General features: G+C 40.3%; 1 protein-coding gene across 1 annotated transcript in view; it reads right to left on the reverse strand.

Moving 5' to 3' along the window:
• The window catches only part of piezo2b (piezo-type mechanosensitive ion channel component 2b), a 74,457-nt gene continuing 56,942 nt past the window's right edge, over window positions 1-17,515 (reverse strand). Inside the window, exons 33-54 of the mRNA XM_076098512.1 lie at window positions 16,428-16,526; window positions 15,445-15,565; window positions 15,257-15,334; window positions 14,452-14,618; window positions 14,146-14,339; window positions 13,575-13,748; window positions 11,984-12,640; window positions 10,305-10,563; window positions 9,769-9,945; window positions 8,172-8,475; window positions 7,706-7,838; window positions 6,726-6,873; window positions 6,436-6,647; window positions 5,888-6,046; window positions 4,706-4,853; window positions 4,008-4,196; window positions 3,584-3,673; window positions 2,732-2,901; window positions 1,761-1,880; window positions 1,599-1,678; window positions 803-1,004; window positions 1-253 (exon numbers count right to left, since the gene is read on the reverse strand). Of these exons, the coding sequence (XP_075954627.1) occupies window positions 1-253; window positions 803-1,004; window positions 1,599-1,678; window positions 1,761-1,880; window positions 2,732-2,901; window positions 3,584-3,673; window positions 4,008-4,196; window positions 4,706-4,853; window positions 5,888-6,046; window positions 6,436-6,647; window positions 6,726-6,873; window positions 7,706-7,838; window positions 8,172-8,475; window positions 9,769-9,945; window positions 10,305-10,563; window positions 11,984-12,640; window positions 13,575-13,748; window positions 14,146-14,339; window positions 14,452-14,618; window positions 15,257-15,334; window positions 15,445-15,565; window positions 16,428-16,526 (4,134 nt within the window). The remainder of the gene's footprint in view (window positions 254-802; window positions 1,005-1,598; window positions 1,679-1,760; window positions 1,881-2,731; window positions 2,902-3,583; window positions 3,674-4,007; window positions 4,197-4,705; window positions 4,854-5,887; window positions 6,047-6,435; window positions 6,648-6,725; window positions 6,874-7,705; window positions 7,839-8,171; window positions 8,476-9,768; window positions 9,946-10,304; window positions 10,564-11,983; window positions 12,641-13,574; window positions 13,749-14,145; window positions 14,340-14,451; window positions 14,619-15,256; window positions 15,335-15,444; window positions 15,566-16,427; window positions 16,527-17,515) is intronic.

Raw genomic sequence — 17,515 nt, forward strand, 5'->3', positions numbered from 1 at the left:
TCACTCAGTTTTCTCTCTGGTCCACTTGATCATAGTCTCTGGAGAGCGGTAGAGGAAGATAAGTTTGGCGTACATGTCCTCCTCCAGGTCCAGCTCCCCCGTCTCTCGGACCAGGAAGATGTCTGTGCACAGCTTGTGGATGCGGTCCACGTTGGGCAGCTCCTCGAACATGATGGTGTGGGAGATGCCGCTGAAAAACTCGCGGACAAACTTGCCGATGACCAGAACCACAGAGGCATACAGGCCCATGATCCTAGACAGGAAATAGAGAAAAAGAAATAAGACATTGTGCTCTTTGACTCTTTTGTATCACAGTCCCGGCACATAACATAAGGTTATATTGTGGGGGGGAAAAGGTGTTTTTTATTCAAAATTGTTGGTGCCTCGTCTGCTCCCAGTTTAAATTTATACAGATGGTTTTATGTCGGCACACAGAGCGGCACAACAACACACAAACGTGTGTGTATGCTGTCAATTATGATTCTTAGAAAGAGAGAAAATCAGAATAGGCAGGTCAGACTTCTTTAAAAATCAGCCAAGAAAATTGCAATCGGTGCATCTCTAGCTGCTTTCCGATCCCTTGGTTAAGAATTACTGTTTTCTGTTTCTAACAACAAGCTCAAATCACCGTGTAAATAAGGTGAATAATCACCAGACCCTGACATGCTCGCTGTGTGTAGAGCTTTGGATAATCTCTAAAATGTAAAATGTTTCTTGAATGTAAACGCAGACATTTCACCGAAGCACCAAAGCAGGACAAATCTTTCTCTCTATTTTAAAACCACCACATATCACCACATACCCATATCCCGCCAGAAATCCCAAACTGGGCGGGCTGACTTTGTCGCTAAATACGTAGAACTCCAGGCCTGTTTCAGCCTTATTGGAAGCCCTCTTTGGTATCGGGCCCGGCACCGTCTGGCTGACAATCCACCATTCCTGGTTCTGATCCCCGGCGTGCAAAGCTCTATTCAAGGTCAAGGTTATGTTCAGCAACTTTTTATCTACAAAGATGGGGAATACAATTATGTTATTTGATCAGAATAAAAAGGCAAAAAATACAATGTTTTGTTACTTTCAAAAATTAGAACACATTTACAAAAACGTCCTCCCATTCCCAGCAGCAAAACGTTGTCGGTAAACAAGGAAACTTAACAAGTGAAAAATAAAGAAGAACTTCTGAGAAAATTGAAATTAAAATATATTGATGTCAGGTTTATACTTTACTAACAAACATTATGTATCCTTTTTGGGGGAATAAAACCGTGATATTCTAAATTTAACAAATTTTTGTCTAATGTGATATTTAAATCTTTCAAGATTATTCTTATGGCACATCATTTTCTTTGTAGAGACATTCAATCCTGTCTAATACTGGGCATTTTTTGATACTGCTACTTTAAACGTAGTGGCTTTAACTAAATGTACAAAGACGATTCAGCACTTTATATTCCTACGGGCACTTTAAGAATAGGTGTCAATTTATTGAAAAGTGAAATTTAAATTGAGGCTCTTACATTTCCTTTGCTGTCATCAAATCAAGTAACAACTATCCAAAAAAGTCCTATCTATACATTGATAAAGATGGTGATGTTCACCTTTATAAAGATGATCAACAGACTTGGCATGTGAGTCACTGGGGGCTCGCATAAAACGAGGGAAGACCTCTGTCAGGGTCCTGCAGAGGAAGAGAGGCTGTTACTGCAACAAAACACACTTTATTACATGGCAACAAAAAGAGGAGCTGCTGATATACTCACACTTCTGCGTTTGCTTCTGTCCCATTTAGGACCTCTATAAGCTCCATCTTTATGGTATCGTCTAGAGCTGTCACCTGTTTTCCTGACGCTATTTCAGCCTTGGCACCGAAAGTGAGGTTTCTGAAATCACAACAACAGAAACACAACATAGTACATAGTAATTCATTTAAGGACTTATCACCTCATGAAACTGATGATTAGTGGATGTGAGGTATCTGCAGCCTTCCCGTGTGCAGCACTGTCAAATACATTGCAAAGTTGTTTCTGTGACTTGAGAATCACCTTCACCGCAATACGAACAATCTCGGAGAGATCTTTGCACTCGAGCTGCCGTACCATGCTGGTAGGCTAAAATGCTTTCAACAATGCTTCTGCATGCTATTTCAAGCATGTGTAACGCCAAAGCTCTTCAGCTCCCTGATCAAAAACAATCCGTGATTGGCTCTCTTAAAAATGCCCTCTGAATTCTCATTAAAAGTTAGGGTCTGATCAATAATTGTGCCCGAGTACTTAAAACGGCAGAGAGAAGCACAGGGTCAGCAGCCAAGCCGCACCCCTTCCAATAACTTTGTGTGAATTTGTTTTGTGTTTATATGCATATGATTGATTGATTTGGCCAGACACCAGTCTGTGCAAGTAGACCCTTATAAAAAACAACAACATCTTCACAACATCAGCTCACGACTGAAATATAATCCTGGGCGATTTTTTTCATATTCCTGCGGAACCGCCTGATTGTGTGTTACTGGATGAAATGTCTTGTAATCCCACGAGCCAAATGTTCGGCATGCCCTGGTGCTAAAAGTTAACCGACTATACAGTGAACAGTGCACGACTATAGTTACATGTTTCCCTTTTTGCGGTTGTACTTTGGGATTATCTCTTACTATAGATCATAATTCATCCACTTTCTTGTCACATAGTTAAGATACATGCAGACATGGTGAATGGACAACATGAGGGAGGTGTACCTTTGCACGAACCAGGACACAGTGATGTAGAACTTCTCGCTAGAGTCCAACATCTCTATCAGGTTCTTTCTGCTGGGTGGACTGATGGTCCACAGAGAGTTGGAGTTACCTTTCAGCTCTGCAATGATCAGGTCCTCTGCCAAGTAGCCCTCCAGCCACTGCAAGGCGTCCTAACCGCGGAAAAAAAAAAAAATCACATAGTGGGAACATTATTTAAGTGACTGAGTAGACGACTGACAGAAAAATAGAACAGCAACTATCTTAAGAATCAATCAAGTTTTTCGAGCAGAAATGCTGAGCGTCCCCCGATTACAGCTTCTCAATTGTGAGGATTTGATGCTTTTCTTAATGCGATAATAAACGAAAAACCTTTTTTGGTCTGTTGATAGGAAAAAGCAAGCGTCTCGTTGCATCTCCTTGGGCTTTAGGATAATAATTATATAATGATTAATTAATCGAGAAGGAAAGAGTTTATGTTTCCTGCTAATTAGCAGGTTGTCAAAGTCCCTAAACTTTGAGTATAAACATGATAAACATTACCTGATAAACATAAGCAAGTTAATATTTGTCTCATGAGCAGGCATTTGGGCGACTCAATAAGGAAAAGGCAAGCAGAACTGAACAGCGTGTAAAAAACTGTGGGATTAACAAGATGCTAAAAGAAGGAGAGAGCTATGAGTGCTTGAGCAGAACTATTGTAAGTTTAAATGTATAGCGGATAATTAGCCCGTATAAAGAACTGTGTTGAGCTCGAGCAGAACCCCAGTGCATGTCTTTTTCAATACATTGACTTATACAACAGCAAACACAACATCTGACATCTTGTATTTGTTGTATATTTCTTATACTTACATCATCTGTATACGCATTCACAAACTTTCTATATTCTTTTACTGTCACAGTCTGCAGCTGTTTTTGCTGAGCGCTCATGGTGAAGATGGGCTGTGAGAAGAAGAAATTGTTTGTTTTTAGTAATTGTGGGTGTTTCCCAGATACACAGTCAAACATTAAACCCTGCAGCCAGAATACTTACACAACTTAGAAAATACGGTCCCAATCCTCTGGCTTCTCTTTCACATCTGATCAAAAAGTGCCAGTTCAAGCCATTCAAATAAAGACTTACCTTAGAATGAATCACAGACTTATTTACTATCTTATCTACTTCTCACAGGAGGCAGGATTTCATTTAATTTGAGAAAAGGATTCCAGCTCAGTAAAGCACTAGGCAAAGCTTGTTTTGGCTCAAATGATTTGATAAAAGAAACTGTGTTCACACCTGAAAGCCAGCCAGGGTGATTTCAAACGACACATCCACCGGTGGGTTGGAGACTCCGGCTACAGACTTAACAAGGGACATGAAGAGCAGCGGGAACCAGACGATACAGATCAGCAGCACTATGATCATCCCTCCCATCCCGTACTTCACCACCTTCTTCTTCTTCTGGCCTCGTGGCTGGGGATACCTCTGCGGAAGGATGCGATAAAGGACAGTGAGATGTTATATTTGACCTGGATACAAGGCAAAACAGCTGTGCAGACCTGATGCAATGGTAATGGCTACGTGTTTTCTATGCCTCGACTACTTTTTGTAAATCCATTAGAATTAGGCAATTAATTGGACCAGGATTAAAAAGTAAAGATGGAAAAAAATAACTTTCAGGGGAGGAGGTACTTGCAGACTGAGCCAGGAAGGACTGCAAGAGTACATTATTTACTTTAGTGAGGCGTAGAATAAACATATTTTAGTGCACTTTTGGGAATATTAGGCACCACAGAACAAATATATCTTTGTTAACTAATATACAGCTCAGTGCAGAAAGTGACAGCCCAACTGATGTTCAAATTAAAAAAAAAGAAAAGATCCACTTCCACAAATCACAAAAGCTAATTTCAGCATGAATTCCAACATGGCAGACTTTGGCTCTGAAAGCGATTCACTTTCTCTCAGTACACTGAAGCCCCAATGATAAACACCTTCTCAGACTCTCTCCAGCATTTGAGGATAAAGATGTGCGCATAGATGTCCTCCACGCAAATCCAGCTGGACAGAGACAGCGAGGTGTCGGTCCAAACCCAGTCCATCACGGCTCGCAGCTCTGTTAGGAACGGCACCAGACGGAAACTACAAACAACAGACAAATCATAGTTATTTAGACAACATTTTTGAAGAAAATAAAATCTGATTCAGTATTTTTAAATCAGAAAATCACGCTCAGGAATTTGTTCATTTTGTACAAGAGTGAGACAGGCATAATAAGCAATGGCTCTCACCCACGGTTGTGGTCATTGCTATACATGTTTTGACATAATGATTTAGTGCCAACAATAGTAAAAACATTTTGTGTGTTCATGAGCACTTGTATTCTGTATAGTGTTTTTTGGGGTGGTTCCACTAAAAGACCAAAACAACAATAAATGATCTCAATTAAGATGATAATAGGATTTTTACTTGAAATGGAGTGTTTGACATTGATGTATTGATACTTTTGGTTAAGTAAAGGACAAACTCGAACATAGCCAGACCTCTAGTGCACAAATAGTCTGGAGAAGAATCGTCCGTCTGTGGTGTTCGTAAAACCATAAAGTAATATATTAAAGTTACCTTTCACGCTAACAGAAGCTAGTACTGGAGAATCTAGTAACTGGAGGTGTCGTTAAATTACATTAAACATTAAATAAATAGTAAGCATAAACAAACAGCCTGGTATGACTAGGGTTGCAACTAATGATTGATTTGTATTAGTATATATATATATATACATACAGTATATACAGTATATATATTAATCAATTAAATGTTAGAAAATTGTCAATGCTCATCAGAAGTGTACAGAGCTCTCGGTGAAGTCTATAAATTGGTTGACTGACCAAAATTCAAGATATTCACATTTGAGAAGCTGGAAACAGCAAATGTTCAGTATTTTAGCTTGAAGTGACATTAAAGACTTAAATACTGAAATATACAATAAAACATTCCCAAAAGACCCTAAATAAATATCTTGTTTCCACATTTTTGAAACAAACAACTCCAGGTGTAATCCTGTCTGTCTCCTTCCATTCTTGCAACATCAGCTAGTTGTCAACCTCCGGACACGACGGGAGCCTTGGACCTGTTTGCCCAGCTGGAAGAAATGATACATTCCTGGAGAAACTCACCCTTGAAACAGGAAGAGGTTGACATAATTGTGGCTTTTGGTGAGGAAGTTTCCCAAAACGCGGGTGGGATAACCACAGCGGATCTGATAGGCTGACAGCCCGAAGTAGATGCACTTGACAAAATACCACATCTGAGCAACTGTGTTCTCGCTGAAACGCCTACGAGGGACAGAGAGGCAAAACAGTTTGTAAAATTTAAGTAGTCTGGATCTTTTTTTCATTTATAGACAGCAGAAAGACTCAAATATTCAGTTTTTTTTCAAGGCTTTGCAAACAAAAAAGCGCGATTGCAAAGAAAAGTAGGACTGAACAAATTCCTTTCAGCTGTAAAACATTCAGAATCAAACAATCTGAGATGTCTTTCTTTATTTGAATAGTAACAGACATACAAGAGAGATGAAAAGCGTACACCACAGACACTACGCTATATTTTAAACCAAGGATATTGTCACCAAAGTACCTCAGAATATTGAACATTAATCAGGACACTTAATGACTTGGGATTAAATACAAATCATATCTAATATGACGGAGGATTGAGTTCTTACTTGTCTGTGACTCCTGGTAGGATAAAGAACATCCAGAAGTGGATGCCAAAGACCAGGATGATCTGGAAGACAACTTTTCCCATGACAGACTTTCTGAGGTAGAGGGCCCGGTCTACCACCATGGTCCCAAACTGGATCAGGACCATGACCAAGAAAGGTCCCGGCACCTGATCCTCTGACAGGGACGATGTGATGTCTGCAGCCGAGTGTTTCTAGAAGGGATGAAACTAAATGTTAACTTTGTCAGAAGTGATTTTGTTAATGGATTTAAATCTGATTCTAAAACTTACACCAAACGCCCAGAATCCAAACACAATGATGATGAAGTCGACTGTGTCCGCGAGGAACATCAGCACATAGACGTCTGTGACTGCGCTGTACTCTGGGTGGATCAAGTTATAGAAGAACTGCCTCATGGGAATGTAGATCTCCATGAACCTATGAAGAAATAAAAAGAAACATTGGGCCTCACGCAAGAACCCCTCGGACAACAGATTCATTGTTTAAGTTGCTTGTTGGAATGATTTAGGAGAACTCGCTGCATTCACCAGTTTTCTCATATTTTGAAATTTGACTTCGGTACAAAAACAATTTCCCAGTAGACCAGGCCTGTCATAGGAGTCGTGCAAAATATTCACAAATCTATGATTTTGGTTTATTCTTAGTTATCCGCATGGCTCACAAAAGCCTAACGCACATTTTTAGGAGTAATCTTATCATATTAGAAATGCTATTTGTGGTTATTTAATTAGATTAATTAGGATTTTATTGCATATTTTGTCTGATGTTGTATGTAACTCATCGTCAATGCTGCCTATCTTGGCCAGGACAGGTTTAAAAGGTTAAATAAATACATGTCAGACACCACTGGTCTTATTTTGAGAGAAAACAAAAGCAATATAAGTATTTTATCTATGTGTTTCAACTACTGCTGCAGACGTAATATCTCAGAAACCGCTTGTGATTGCATTTAGAACAGTAACATGTTTTGATCGTCTGTTGCAGCACTTACCAAAATTACACTGACTGGTCTAACGGGAATGCTGTAATTAAAGGTCTAAATTTAGACCTTTGAAAGGTTTTAGCTGCTGTCTCACTGATATGATTTTCCATTATTCGTGCAGAATACTTGCTGAGCACAGTTCTCATCACTGCCCTCATAAAGTTACAAACTTTCTTGTCGAATTACAGTGAGGACTGTTGGCCAGTAAGCAGCCGTGGGTGGAGACAAAAGAAACAACGTTTGTGAACCAGCCGTGCTTCATTGTACCACTTTATGAAGCAAGCTTTTCCTTTGAGGAGCTGCTCCCTCAGCTTCTCCATGATCATCTGCTTGCGGGTCTTCTGATGGACGCTGGCCTCGCTGCCGTCCTTGTGGCTGCTGTTGTGGGAAGTCGTACTTCCTGTGGAAACAATTTACATTTTGAGCTGCAAATGAGCCATGATGAGGTGTTGAGTCTCTGATAGCAAGCCTGAGATCCAAAAACACAAAAACTTAATCCAAGGGTGAAGACTAGAGACCACAACACATGTTTCTTTGTGGCACATGCCCAGAGGATTCCTTCTATTTATTGTTGTTGTGATTATTATTGTTAGAAGAGTAACAGTTATGCTTACTGCAAAATGACACATCACCCTCAGGGCTATTTTTAAGGGAAGAGTGTTAACTGTCCCACATTCAGCCTCATGTTTTCTAGTTAGTAGTATGAAATAGACAATAGACAAAAGATCCTCACCTCTCTTGGACCTTGCAGAAGAGTGGAGTGATCGGTGAGAAATGTGTGAGCATCCGCTGGAGCTCTTGCGACGCTGGTAGGTCTGCTGTTGCGAATAGTGCACCTGGACATGTCCTGAATCAATGGCGGTCCCAAAGTTTATGGATCTCAAGGTGTGAGTGGAGCCTCTCGTCTCACTTATCAGTGAGGAGGCGTGTTCAGACCCCATCTCACTCTGCTTGTCTTTCCCCTCGTCCCCCGACTCGCTCTGACGAGAGAGCGCTCTCTTTTCTTTGGGGTCGTCATCGTCCCAAAGACCGTGGCACTGGAAATGAAAAGAAGAGGAAAAAGGCCAGGCTTTGTAAAGGCTGTGTCATCTTTTATGCCCAGATTAATTGAGGGTCGGGTACAGGGAGTGCAGTTGCATTCAAACATTTCACAGTACATCCCACAGTACATGAACTGTCTGAAGTGACATAGAGAAAGCATACATTGCATAGTCAAAACACATTATATTTATATATATATATAATATATATATATATATTAAGAGGCCACCGCCAGGCTTGTAGGTCATCATAAAGTAAGTGAAAACACTGAAGAGGTGCCTCTGTGTTTTGTCTACGCAATGAATGCTTTTGTCATTTCAGACACTCTGTTCACGTGATTGCATCATATCACTGTAGCATGTGTATATTTAAGATGGCGCCGTACACTGTCAACTTTAGTCTGGTGAAGAGCAGTTGTGCTCGAAATGTCTCCTAATTGTAATAAATAAGCCGACATTGGAGCCCTGAAGGGTGCCGGCTTATTATTTGTTAATTCCTTTCAAGGGAAGCCTATACAGCACAGTTATATCTATGGGAAGCACAAAGAGCCTGCTTATGTTTAACAGATAACGCAGACAATATTCTAGGTTTTTTTCTTTCTTTTTGCAAACAAATCCCATAGAAAGACCACAACCAACAATTTGTGAGACCTTCTCACAACTCTTTCCAACTTCCCCCAACGGTTCTGTGGCACTCATCCCCAAACTCATTCTTTTCTACTGAAGACGTACATCTTTAAAAGTAGTCTAAAATACATAGTTTCCTCTTTTTTTTTTTTCAAACTAAATATGTGAAATTTTAAATAAATAAAAACAGCTGGGCACTGTAGGTTTTTGTAAATATCAGTAAATACTATTGTCCCCAACTAAGAATTTACATAGTCAAATCTGATTGATTAAGTCTTGCCTATCATCGACTGATCGTAAAGTCATGTTTGTTGTTTTAGCTCATTGATCCCCTTGTGTTTAATATAAGATTTTTCATATAGAAAAATTGTGAAAACAACAAAATGATTGGCCAAGATTATCGCGTCGCTGTTGTTTCACAATAATGGACTATTTTTTCGGCCGCTAATACATTTGTTGCTCTGGTGAATTTTTACGGCAGCAAGACGGAGTATGTGGGATTGACTAAAGATAAACTACAATGTTCCCTGTTTGTTGTTGGTTTGGGTATTTTTGTGGAATTTGTTGACAATTAGAAAAATGTATAATATCACCATTTCTATCATTTACTATGATGCACATATTCAGGTTAACATTGTCCAAATATTCTGTGTTTGCAGCAACCTTCAGAATGGATCTGTGGAAGAAGAGAGCCAGTAATTGGACCAGGTCGTAGTGGACGTAGCCATCTTTCTTCTCCACTCCAATGATGTTGGGAGGATGATATGGTTTATTCTTATCTAAAACGTCCTTGTTGAAGGGGAAGGGAAACTGGAAGAAATACTTGATGACGATGGTGACCTGGAGGGGAAACAAAGCGTGTGTCAGTGAAGCTGTCAGGAGGTTTTCCAATGAAACATAATAGAAACTCAATAAGTGAATTCTTACTCTTAGACTATAACGTAATTATCTTTTTCTTATTTTATCTGTGCATAAATATTTGTAATCAATGCATCAATGCAACTTTTTACTCCTACCTGTTGGATGTTATTGTCAAAAAGTGTTTAAAAATATAATAAGTGTAAAGCTCTCTGAACTTAATTTTGTGCCAGCAGAAACAATATGGGCCAGTCCTCCGTACCGGAGCTTTATTCTCAATTGAGATATCAACATATCGTCACCAATACTAATAGAAAATTTCCATCCGTATCTGACTGTACCTCAGTGTAGACAATGGCAGTCATCCAGTAGCGCTTGCTGGGCCGGGGAACCGACAGCATGGCCCAGAGGAAGATGGTGGTGGGAAGGATCAGGGAGATGCAGGAGGCCGATACCATGTGGTTGATGATGATGACCAGGTAGCACACCATCTCTGAGTTGGCCACCAGCATGTTGTAGATGGCGTAGCAGAGCTGGAGGATCAGAGGCTGTTTTTGGTAGAATTTATCTGACTGCTCCAGCTCCTCATCATAAAACATCCTAAACAGACAAAAAGAGATGGATTGATTTGGTGTTTGATTGTTTTTCGGAATCTAAAAGATTACAGAAACATAAATATCTGGGTTTATCTGGGTTATTCCTGATTCACAAAAATGCCTGCAATCATGGGTGGATTACTGAACGGGCCCCTGGGCTTCACTGGTAAAATGCCACTTAAAGACACACAGACAACTACAAAGAGATACAAAAAGAACACAAAGACACGTAAAAAAAACACATGACTACAAAAAGACACAAAACAACAAAAAAAAAAAGAGATGCAGAATGACCACAAAGAGACACACAAAGGCAACAAAAAGATACTAAACAACTACAAACAGATGTAAAATAGCCACAAACACACTCAAAACAACTATAAACAGATGCAAAAAGATCCCTAAGAGACACAACAAGACCACAAAGAGACCCAAATATACCACAAATATTATAGATCATGTCCAGATTGTATCTAGATATGATTCAACCTGCATTTACACCCGTTATTAATATGTGTCTCCAGAATTGAGATCTGATAACTCGGTCTGAAACACACACACACAAGTATAGAATATTACAACCAAAGCCTCAGAGCTCGTAGTTGTTGTATGTGCATTAAAAACGCGATTGCATTCACACTTGTCTTCAATGTTGTCACAATGTGTCTCTGACCACCTCGGAGGTGGTTCGTCGATTGGATCACAATCCATCCTCAATGTGGTTTGGGCGCATTTACACGTTTGCTTTCATGTGGTCAAACATGATTCGAATGCAATTCGATCACCCAAAACACATTTTGATGCATGGTGTGAAGGGCCACAAAGAGACGGCAAACGACAACATTGAGATGCAAAATGACTCAGAATGACACTTTCAGTCTGTGCGTGTTGTTCCTATGTAGGAGGGGGGATGGGTCCATAACATATCTGTGCCCAGGGGCCCACTGTCTCATAATCACAAGTACTCTTCAACCACATACTGCCCCAGCGAAGAGGACCTTAAAGTCTGGCTCATATTGCAGTTCTTCTTTGTTGTTGTTGTTGGGATGTCCAGCAGTTTGTTTTAGTATAATACAATCTGGGTACTGTAGTGAAATCTGAAATCTGCAGTGCAAGAGGCAACGACACCAATTTACATGATTGGCGTAGCTTGGATCATTTGAAAATTCACAATACCAGTTTCGACAGGATTAAGCATTCAATGGAATGTTTTTGGTACTCTGTGATACAGAAATACTTCAGAAAGTACTCGTGTAATACCAAGACCTATGGACGACACAAACTTACAACTTACAGGACAAACTAGATGCTATTTCTAAAATGAAAAAGATGAATTTGCAGCAACGGGTCTGAGACAAATAACTGTTGATTGTGATTCCTGTGAGGCTTCATGCTGAACAGGTTTTGGTTGTTTTTGGACTTACTTGTTGAGCAGCAGTTCGCTGGCGGTCAGCTCAGTGGTCATGGAGGGCAACATGATGTCTGACCTGCTGTCTGAGTGGCTGTCAGAGGTCATCACCATGCGCCTCTTCCTATCCATGTCACTCTCGTCATCGCTAACTTCCAGACGGTCGAAGCTGACGGCCTTGCTGTAACTGGGAGGCACGTCAGCGTCAAACGTTTTAGAAGCATCTGTATCGGGAGTGTAGGCCAGCCCTACTCGCTCCTCTGTCGGCATGAAGTCCTGCTGTTCTCCTCCATCCTCACTCTCAGTGGTGAAGTCTTTCTCCTGGGCAAAAGGGGCAGATTCTGTCTCCACCAGCCTGAGAGAGGGGCCCTCATCTGGGCCTAAGGATTCCCAGGGAGCCTCTTCTCTCTCTTCTCTGTTCTGGTCTCTTGGTACCTCCTCACCCTCCAGTCCCTCCTGGCCCTCACCCTCCTCCTCCTCCTCCTCTTTGTCCTTGGGTTCTGCATCACTCCAGCCACTGCCCTCGGCCCCCTCACTCTCATCTACCTGTTGGGATTCCCAGGGAACCTGCTGCTGCTGTTTGTCTTCCCCTTGATCCCGCTCATCCTCCACTTCTTCTATGGTGTCTGAGGTGCCCTGTCTGGAGTAGAGCGTGACGCACTGGGTCGCCTCACTGCAGGGGACAAAAGCAGCAGGGATTGTGTCAATCTACGCTCAAGTCTCTCCGTTTACATGGAAATAAAAAAAACTGGATGTTTGAAATAGAATCAGCCACCTAATTTACACAGAATAAATGAAAAATATATATCTGCTCAATTGCACATCCTCAGCAGGGGCCAGGTGTACTGATTATAACGTACCAACCAATATTTATTAAAGCCTTTTCAGGCCAGTAGTGAGGGCTGCAGTCCTCAGTTTGGACTCTTGTTTTCGCTCTGGATTAAAATTGTTCCCGTCTTGATTTCTTAAGACAATTGCATGTAGCCTGTGTATATATGTATGTATGTATAACTATCACTTAGCAAATAACAAACTAAACCGAGCACTGACTACAACGTAGTGTATCTTCTCACGTCGGTAGGAGGAGAGCTAGTTAGTCGTTAGCAGTCGGTGGAAGTACTGCAGTGTGTTTGGCTAACAGAGCAAACAGTTAACAGAACTAAGCACACAGCAGGATTGACGGTTTCTGTTCAGAGGAAGCATTAATCAGCCAGCATGAACCGTTACACGGTTATTTAGTTGCTTACAACTAAATAATTAAAGTAAGGTGTTTTTCTGTATGTCTCAATGATCACTGAAGTAAGAAAAGTGGTGTTCCAATCCTAAATTACAGACAGGCAATTGCTGAAGAGAAACAATCCAAAAGCTGTAAAATTGCTTTTCATATCACCGTTATTGGGTGAAAAACTTCTATTTCAAAATGAAAAATGACATGCATTTTTGACAGAATGTAAAAAATGACTGTTGACGTCAAAAATCAACAAACAATGATCTGGAGAAGTCTTTTGATGAATCAGAAGTCAAGAGGCGTGATGATCTTCTTCATGTCCGTGACAATGAGAAGTAACACGTGATGTGTGTAAATGGGTGATGCAGAGACCAGGCACCTGGACATGAAGCTGCTGCAGCTGTCCATTGACGAAGTGGACACGTCCAGGCCGTACATCTTATGCAGTTTGGGCCTGGCTCGCTCGCTGGTTTTGGGAATGCACTCTGGCATTACATCCAGGTCTTCCAGGGTGGATTGGCGAGAAAACAGTGTGGTGGCCTCGGTGAAGGCACTGAGAGATGGTGAGAGTGACACATGGAATGATTAGTGATGAGAAGGATGAGATGGGATCTATGTTAGGATATAAAGACGGGCGATTCCCATATAATGTGTAATAAAAGCATCCAAACTTAACATAAAAAAAAATGAGCAGGAATATGATGACCACAAAAATCCTGAGATGTGGCAAAGAAGGAGGATGAAATGGCTCAATGTGATGTTATTGAACAACCTCACAGCTGTTAATGGCTGCCATTTACAGCATAAAGGGGTGGTTCACCCAAATGGCAAAAAAACAGTTAGAATATATTATTTTGCCGTCTCTCTCACCACTGGTGAACACTCCCTGAAACATTTCATGATCGGGACTCATTTGGTCTCCCATGTTGCATTGCGGAGGCTCCGTGTACCTGGATATGCTGTCCCTGGAGGCTGTGGAGTCCTGGCTCTCCATGGGGTAGCCTCTTCGCCTTCTGTGGACCCTGGTGGAGCCCGAGGCCGACTCGTCCTCACTTAGCTGATCCAAACTGGCCTGCCTGGACATGTTGAGCCTCATGGCCTTCTGGTAGTAGACGTGGATGCTCTCTCTAGATGGCACGTTACCCTGGTGGGAGAAGAGGAGTTAATCTATTACTGGTTCTTAATTACACCAAAGTCCTTCAATTGGCTTAGAAATTGTTTTAAAAAAACAAGACAAATCCAATTTAAAAACAAACCTTTTTGACCTCTCTGGTCAGCATGCAGCGCTCTATACGCAGTACAGTGGAGATGTCGATGTACTCCCTGCACATGTCATTCATCCACTTGGTGAAGCTGTCCACCGTTGTCTGGAAGAGCACCCAGGTGAACTTTATGATGTTGAACACTCTCTTGATGATGTTGTCTGGCACAAAACAAAACGCTCACATTAAGTCAACTTTTCAGGGGGCAGTAAAGAATTGCAAATTGATGGCTCTTAGTGGCAGTAAGAAATAGCTGCTTTTTTAATGCTAATATGAAGAAATTATGCAAACTGACATTACTAAACTTTATAGAGCATATTAATAATTATCCTCCTGATCGGTCTGTAGAAGCAATAACCATCAAAGATTATCACAAGGTAAAATAACATGAAAGAGATGGAATGTTGGAAGTTTGTGATACTTCACCAAAACACTTCATGTGCAGTGGCATCCTTATCCAAAACCAGAATTTAATTTAGATAAGAGGGTGAATCAGGGGAATCTAAATTAGGGAAAATAGAAAGCCATTTACTGAGTGAGTGATTCTTTCCATTCTATAATTGTATAATAAGATGCCTAACTCATTAGATAATCACCTATCAACACCCCTATTAACAGTCAAAGAAACGAAAACACATTAGTGATCAACACCATATGAAGGTTCTTCATGATTACATTCCAAATTCAGTTTCTCTAATCCACTCAGGTTCAGACACAGAAGGAGGAACTTAACAGCCCAGAATCAAGTTCATCCATTCTTTGAAGATGCATGAAACAATTTTCTTGAGGAGAAACCAACCTGGACCACCAGACTTCTTGTTCTCTTCATCTTTTTCTTGCCCATCTGAGAGCTCACCAACCTCTATGGTCACATTACCTCCTGAAGTACAGTAAAGACACCTCGTTATGGTTGAAAGACAGAAATTGAAAGTGAAATTCATTCGTACTCGTGACTAAAGTTTGTTTCATGTGAGGAGACTTGCTTACCATCTTTCTTGCTTTTTCTGTGTCTAACTCCTTTGGTGTATTTTTTCCAAAATTTGCGTTTCTCTTTCGCTCGAGCCCTCAGGGCCGCTTTGGGGTCTGTGATCCAGGCGTGATAAAGAAACTAGAGAGCAGAGGAGGGAGTTTAGTATCGACGGAAGGACTTGAAGAATAGGAGCCACTGAGGTAAATTATGCAAGATCAATAACAAGCAAAAGGAGGAATTAAACACCAATTGAAGGTGGTTTTGCACGTTTTAGTATCTCAATTACAAATCATGTACATTTTAAAGACAATTTTTGACACAATACCTTCACTTTTTAAAATGATTCCAACATAACATTTCAACATATAGCTCACAATTCTTCTCAGTAGCCAACTCTCACGTCGCTTCTCTAAAATAAATCTTTTTTTTTAAAACAGTCCATTCAAAAGTCCAGTAGAACTTAATTAAAAAACACACATTATCTAATATTCCTGGTGATCTACTGCCTATCTCAAGCACGTTTTTATATTCTGCATTGTTAGAATTTATGGTCAGACATTGTCAAGAACTAACACTTTTTCTGTTAATGCACGGAAACATGCACAAGCACAGAGGCGAGGCCCAAACACTAACTGCTGATACTGACTCACAGACCATAACAACTCACAAACGCATAGCTCACAGCAGTAGACCAAATGAAAAGGTCAAAACAGACAGGACACACGTAACCCAACCAATATAATGTCACAATAATGCTCCAGTTCATGCAGCCCACTTCAAGTCAAAACAACATGCAAAAGAGCAAAGGCCAAAGCATTTCTATTCCAGTTTATGTTTGATGATTTATACCATTATTAGTATTTGCTTTTGATATGGATAAACTGCAGAAGCAGAACAGCAAACATGAGCTGGAAAGGTCGTTTGCTGTGGCGTTAGTTGTTACTTTAAGGGATGCTCATACAGAAAGCAAGCTGTGTTAATTAGTTCTGGTGGTGAGTACCTTGCCTGCCTTGACTACATACTGCAGTATAGTTTTAGGCAGCTTAATGATAGACTTGGGCAAGGCCAGAACAGCAGAGACAAACTTTCCAATAGCTCGCTAAAAAGAGACAGAGTGAGAGAGGATTAGTAGAAAATGATTTCATATTATTAGAAATAACAGAGGTTAGGTTAGGAGACAGTGAACAAAGGAGGATTTCGATACTGTGCAGGTAAATGTACATATTTTATCCCATTTATTAAATGTTAGTATTCAAAACACTTTTACATCTTGGATCCTTCAAAAAAAAAATATAACAAAGTAAACATCATCCTGTTTCTAAGATGTATCCAAGAAAAGAATTAACAGTAAAATATAAATACTCCATTTCAGAGGGAAATATTGTACTTCTTACTCCACTTTATGGAGCGATGCAGTTATTTTCAGGTTAAGAAATGTGAAAAACATAAGCTCATAAAATAAAACATACATAAAGAGATAAACAGATGGCGTGTGATCTTTCTGACTGAAAGCATCGTCTTTCACCAAAGACGTCTAACCTTCTCACGTGGTTTCATTTAAATAACCGTTTGAGGCCCAAAGAAGTAAAATGAATATTGCATTCATTATCAAAAAAACCAAGGATTAAAAAAAGGCCAAAATATGAATACAAATTTGTTTATCAGAAGTTAGTTCTTTCTTCTTTCCTCTCCCATTAATCATTTCATGATCCTTTTGAGGGGCCCGACCCCTAGGTTGGGAACCACTGGACTATACGTAACTGTATATGAAGCAGGTAAAAGTACCTCCACTCTGACCAGCTTCAACTGTAGAATTCTGCTGACACGTTCACACGTTACAATAACTGCAAAAGCAGAACTTTTACTTTTATACTTTAGGTACATTTATTAAAGCATGCGTCAGTATTTATGTATAAGTATGCCAGACTTTTGCTTGTATTGGAGTATTTTTACATTGTATTGGTACTTTTACTTAAGCAAATGATCTGAGTACTTTTTCCCTGGATACAGAAAATACAACGGAGTAAAAAGTACAATATTTCCTTACTTTGAACTGTAAACATACTTTATTATTTACCTCAGCTGAAT

This window comes from Anarhichas minor, unplaced genomic scaffold (genome assembly GCF_050575085.1).
Source record: "Anarhichas minor isolate MPS153535 unplaced genomic scaffold, ASM5057508v1 ptg000024l, whole genome shotgun sequence".
Classification (NCBI taxonomy): Eukaryota; Metazoa; Chordata; class Actinopteri; order Perciformes; family Anarhichadidae; genus Anarhichas; species Anarhichas minor.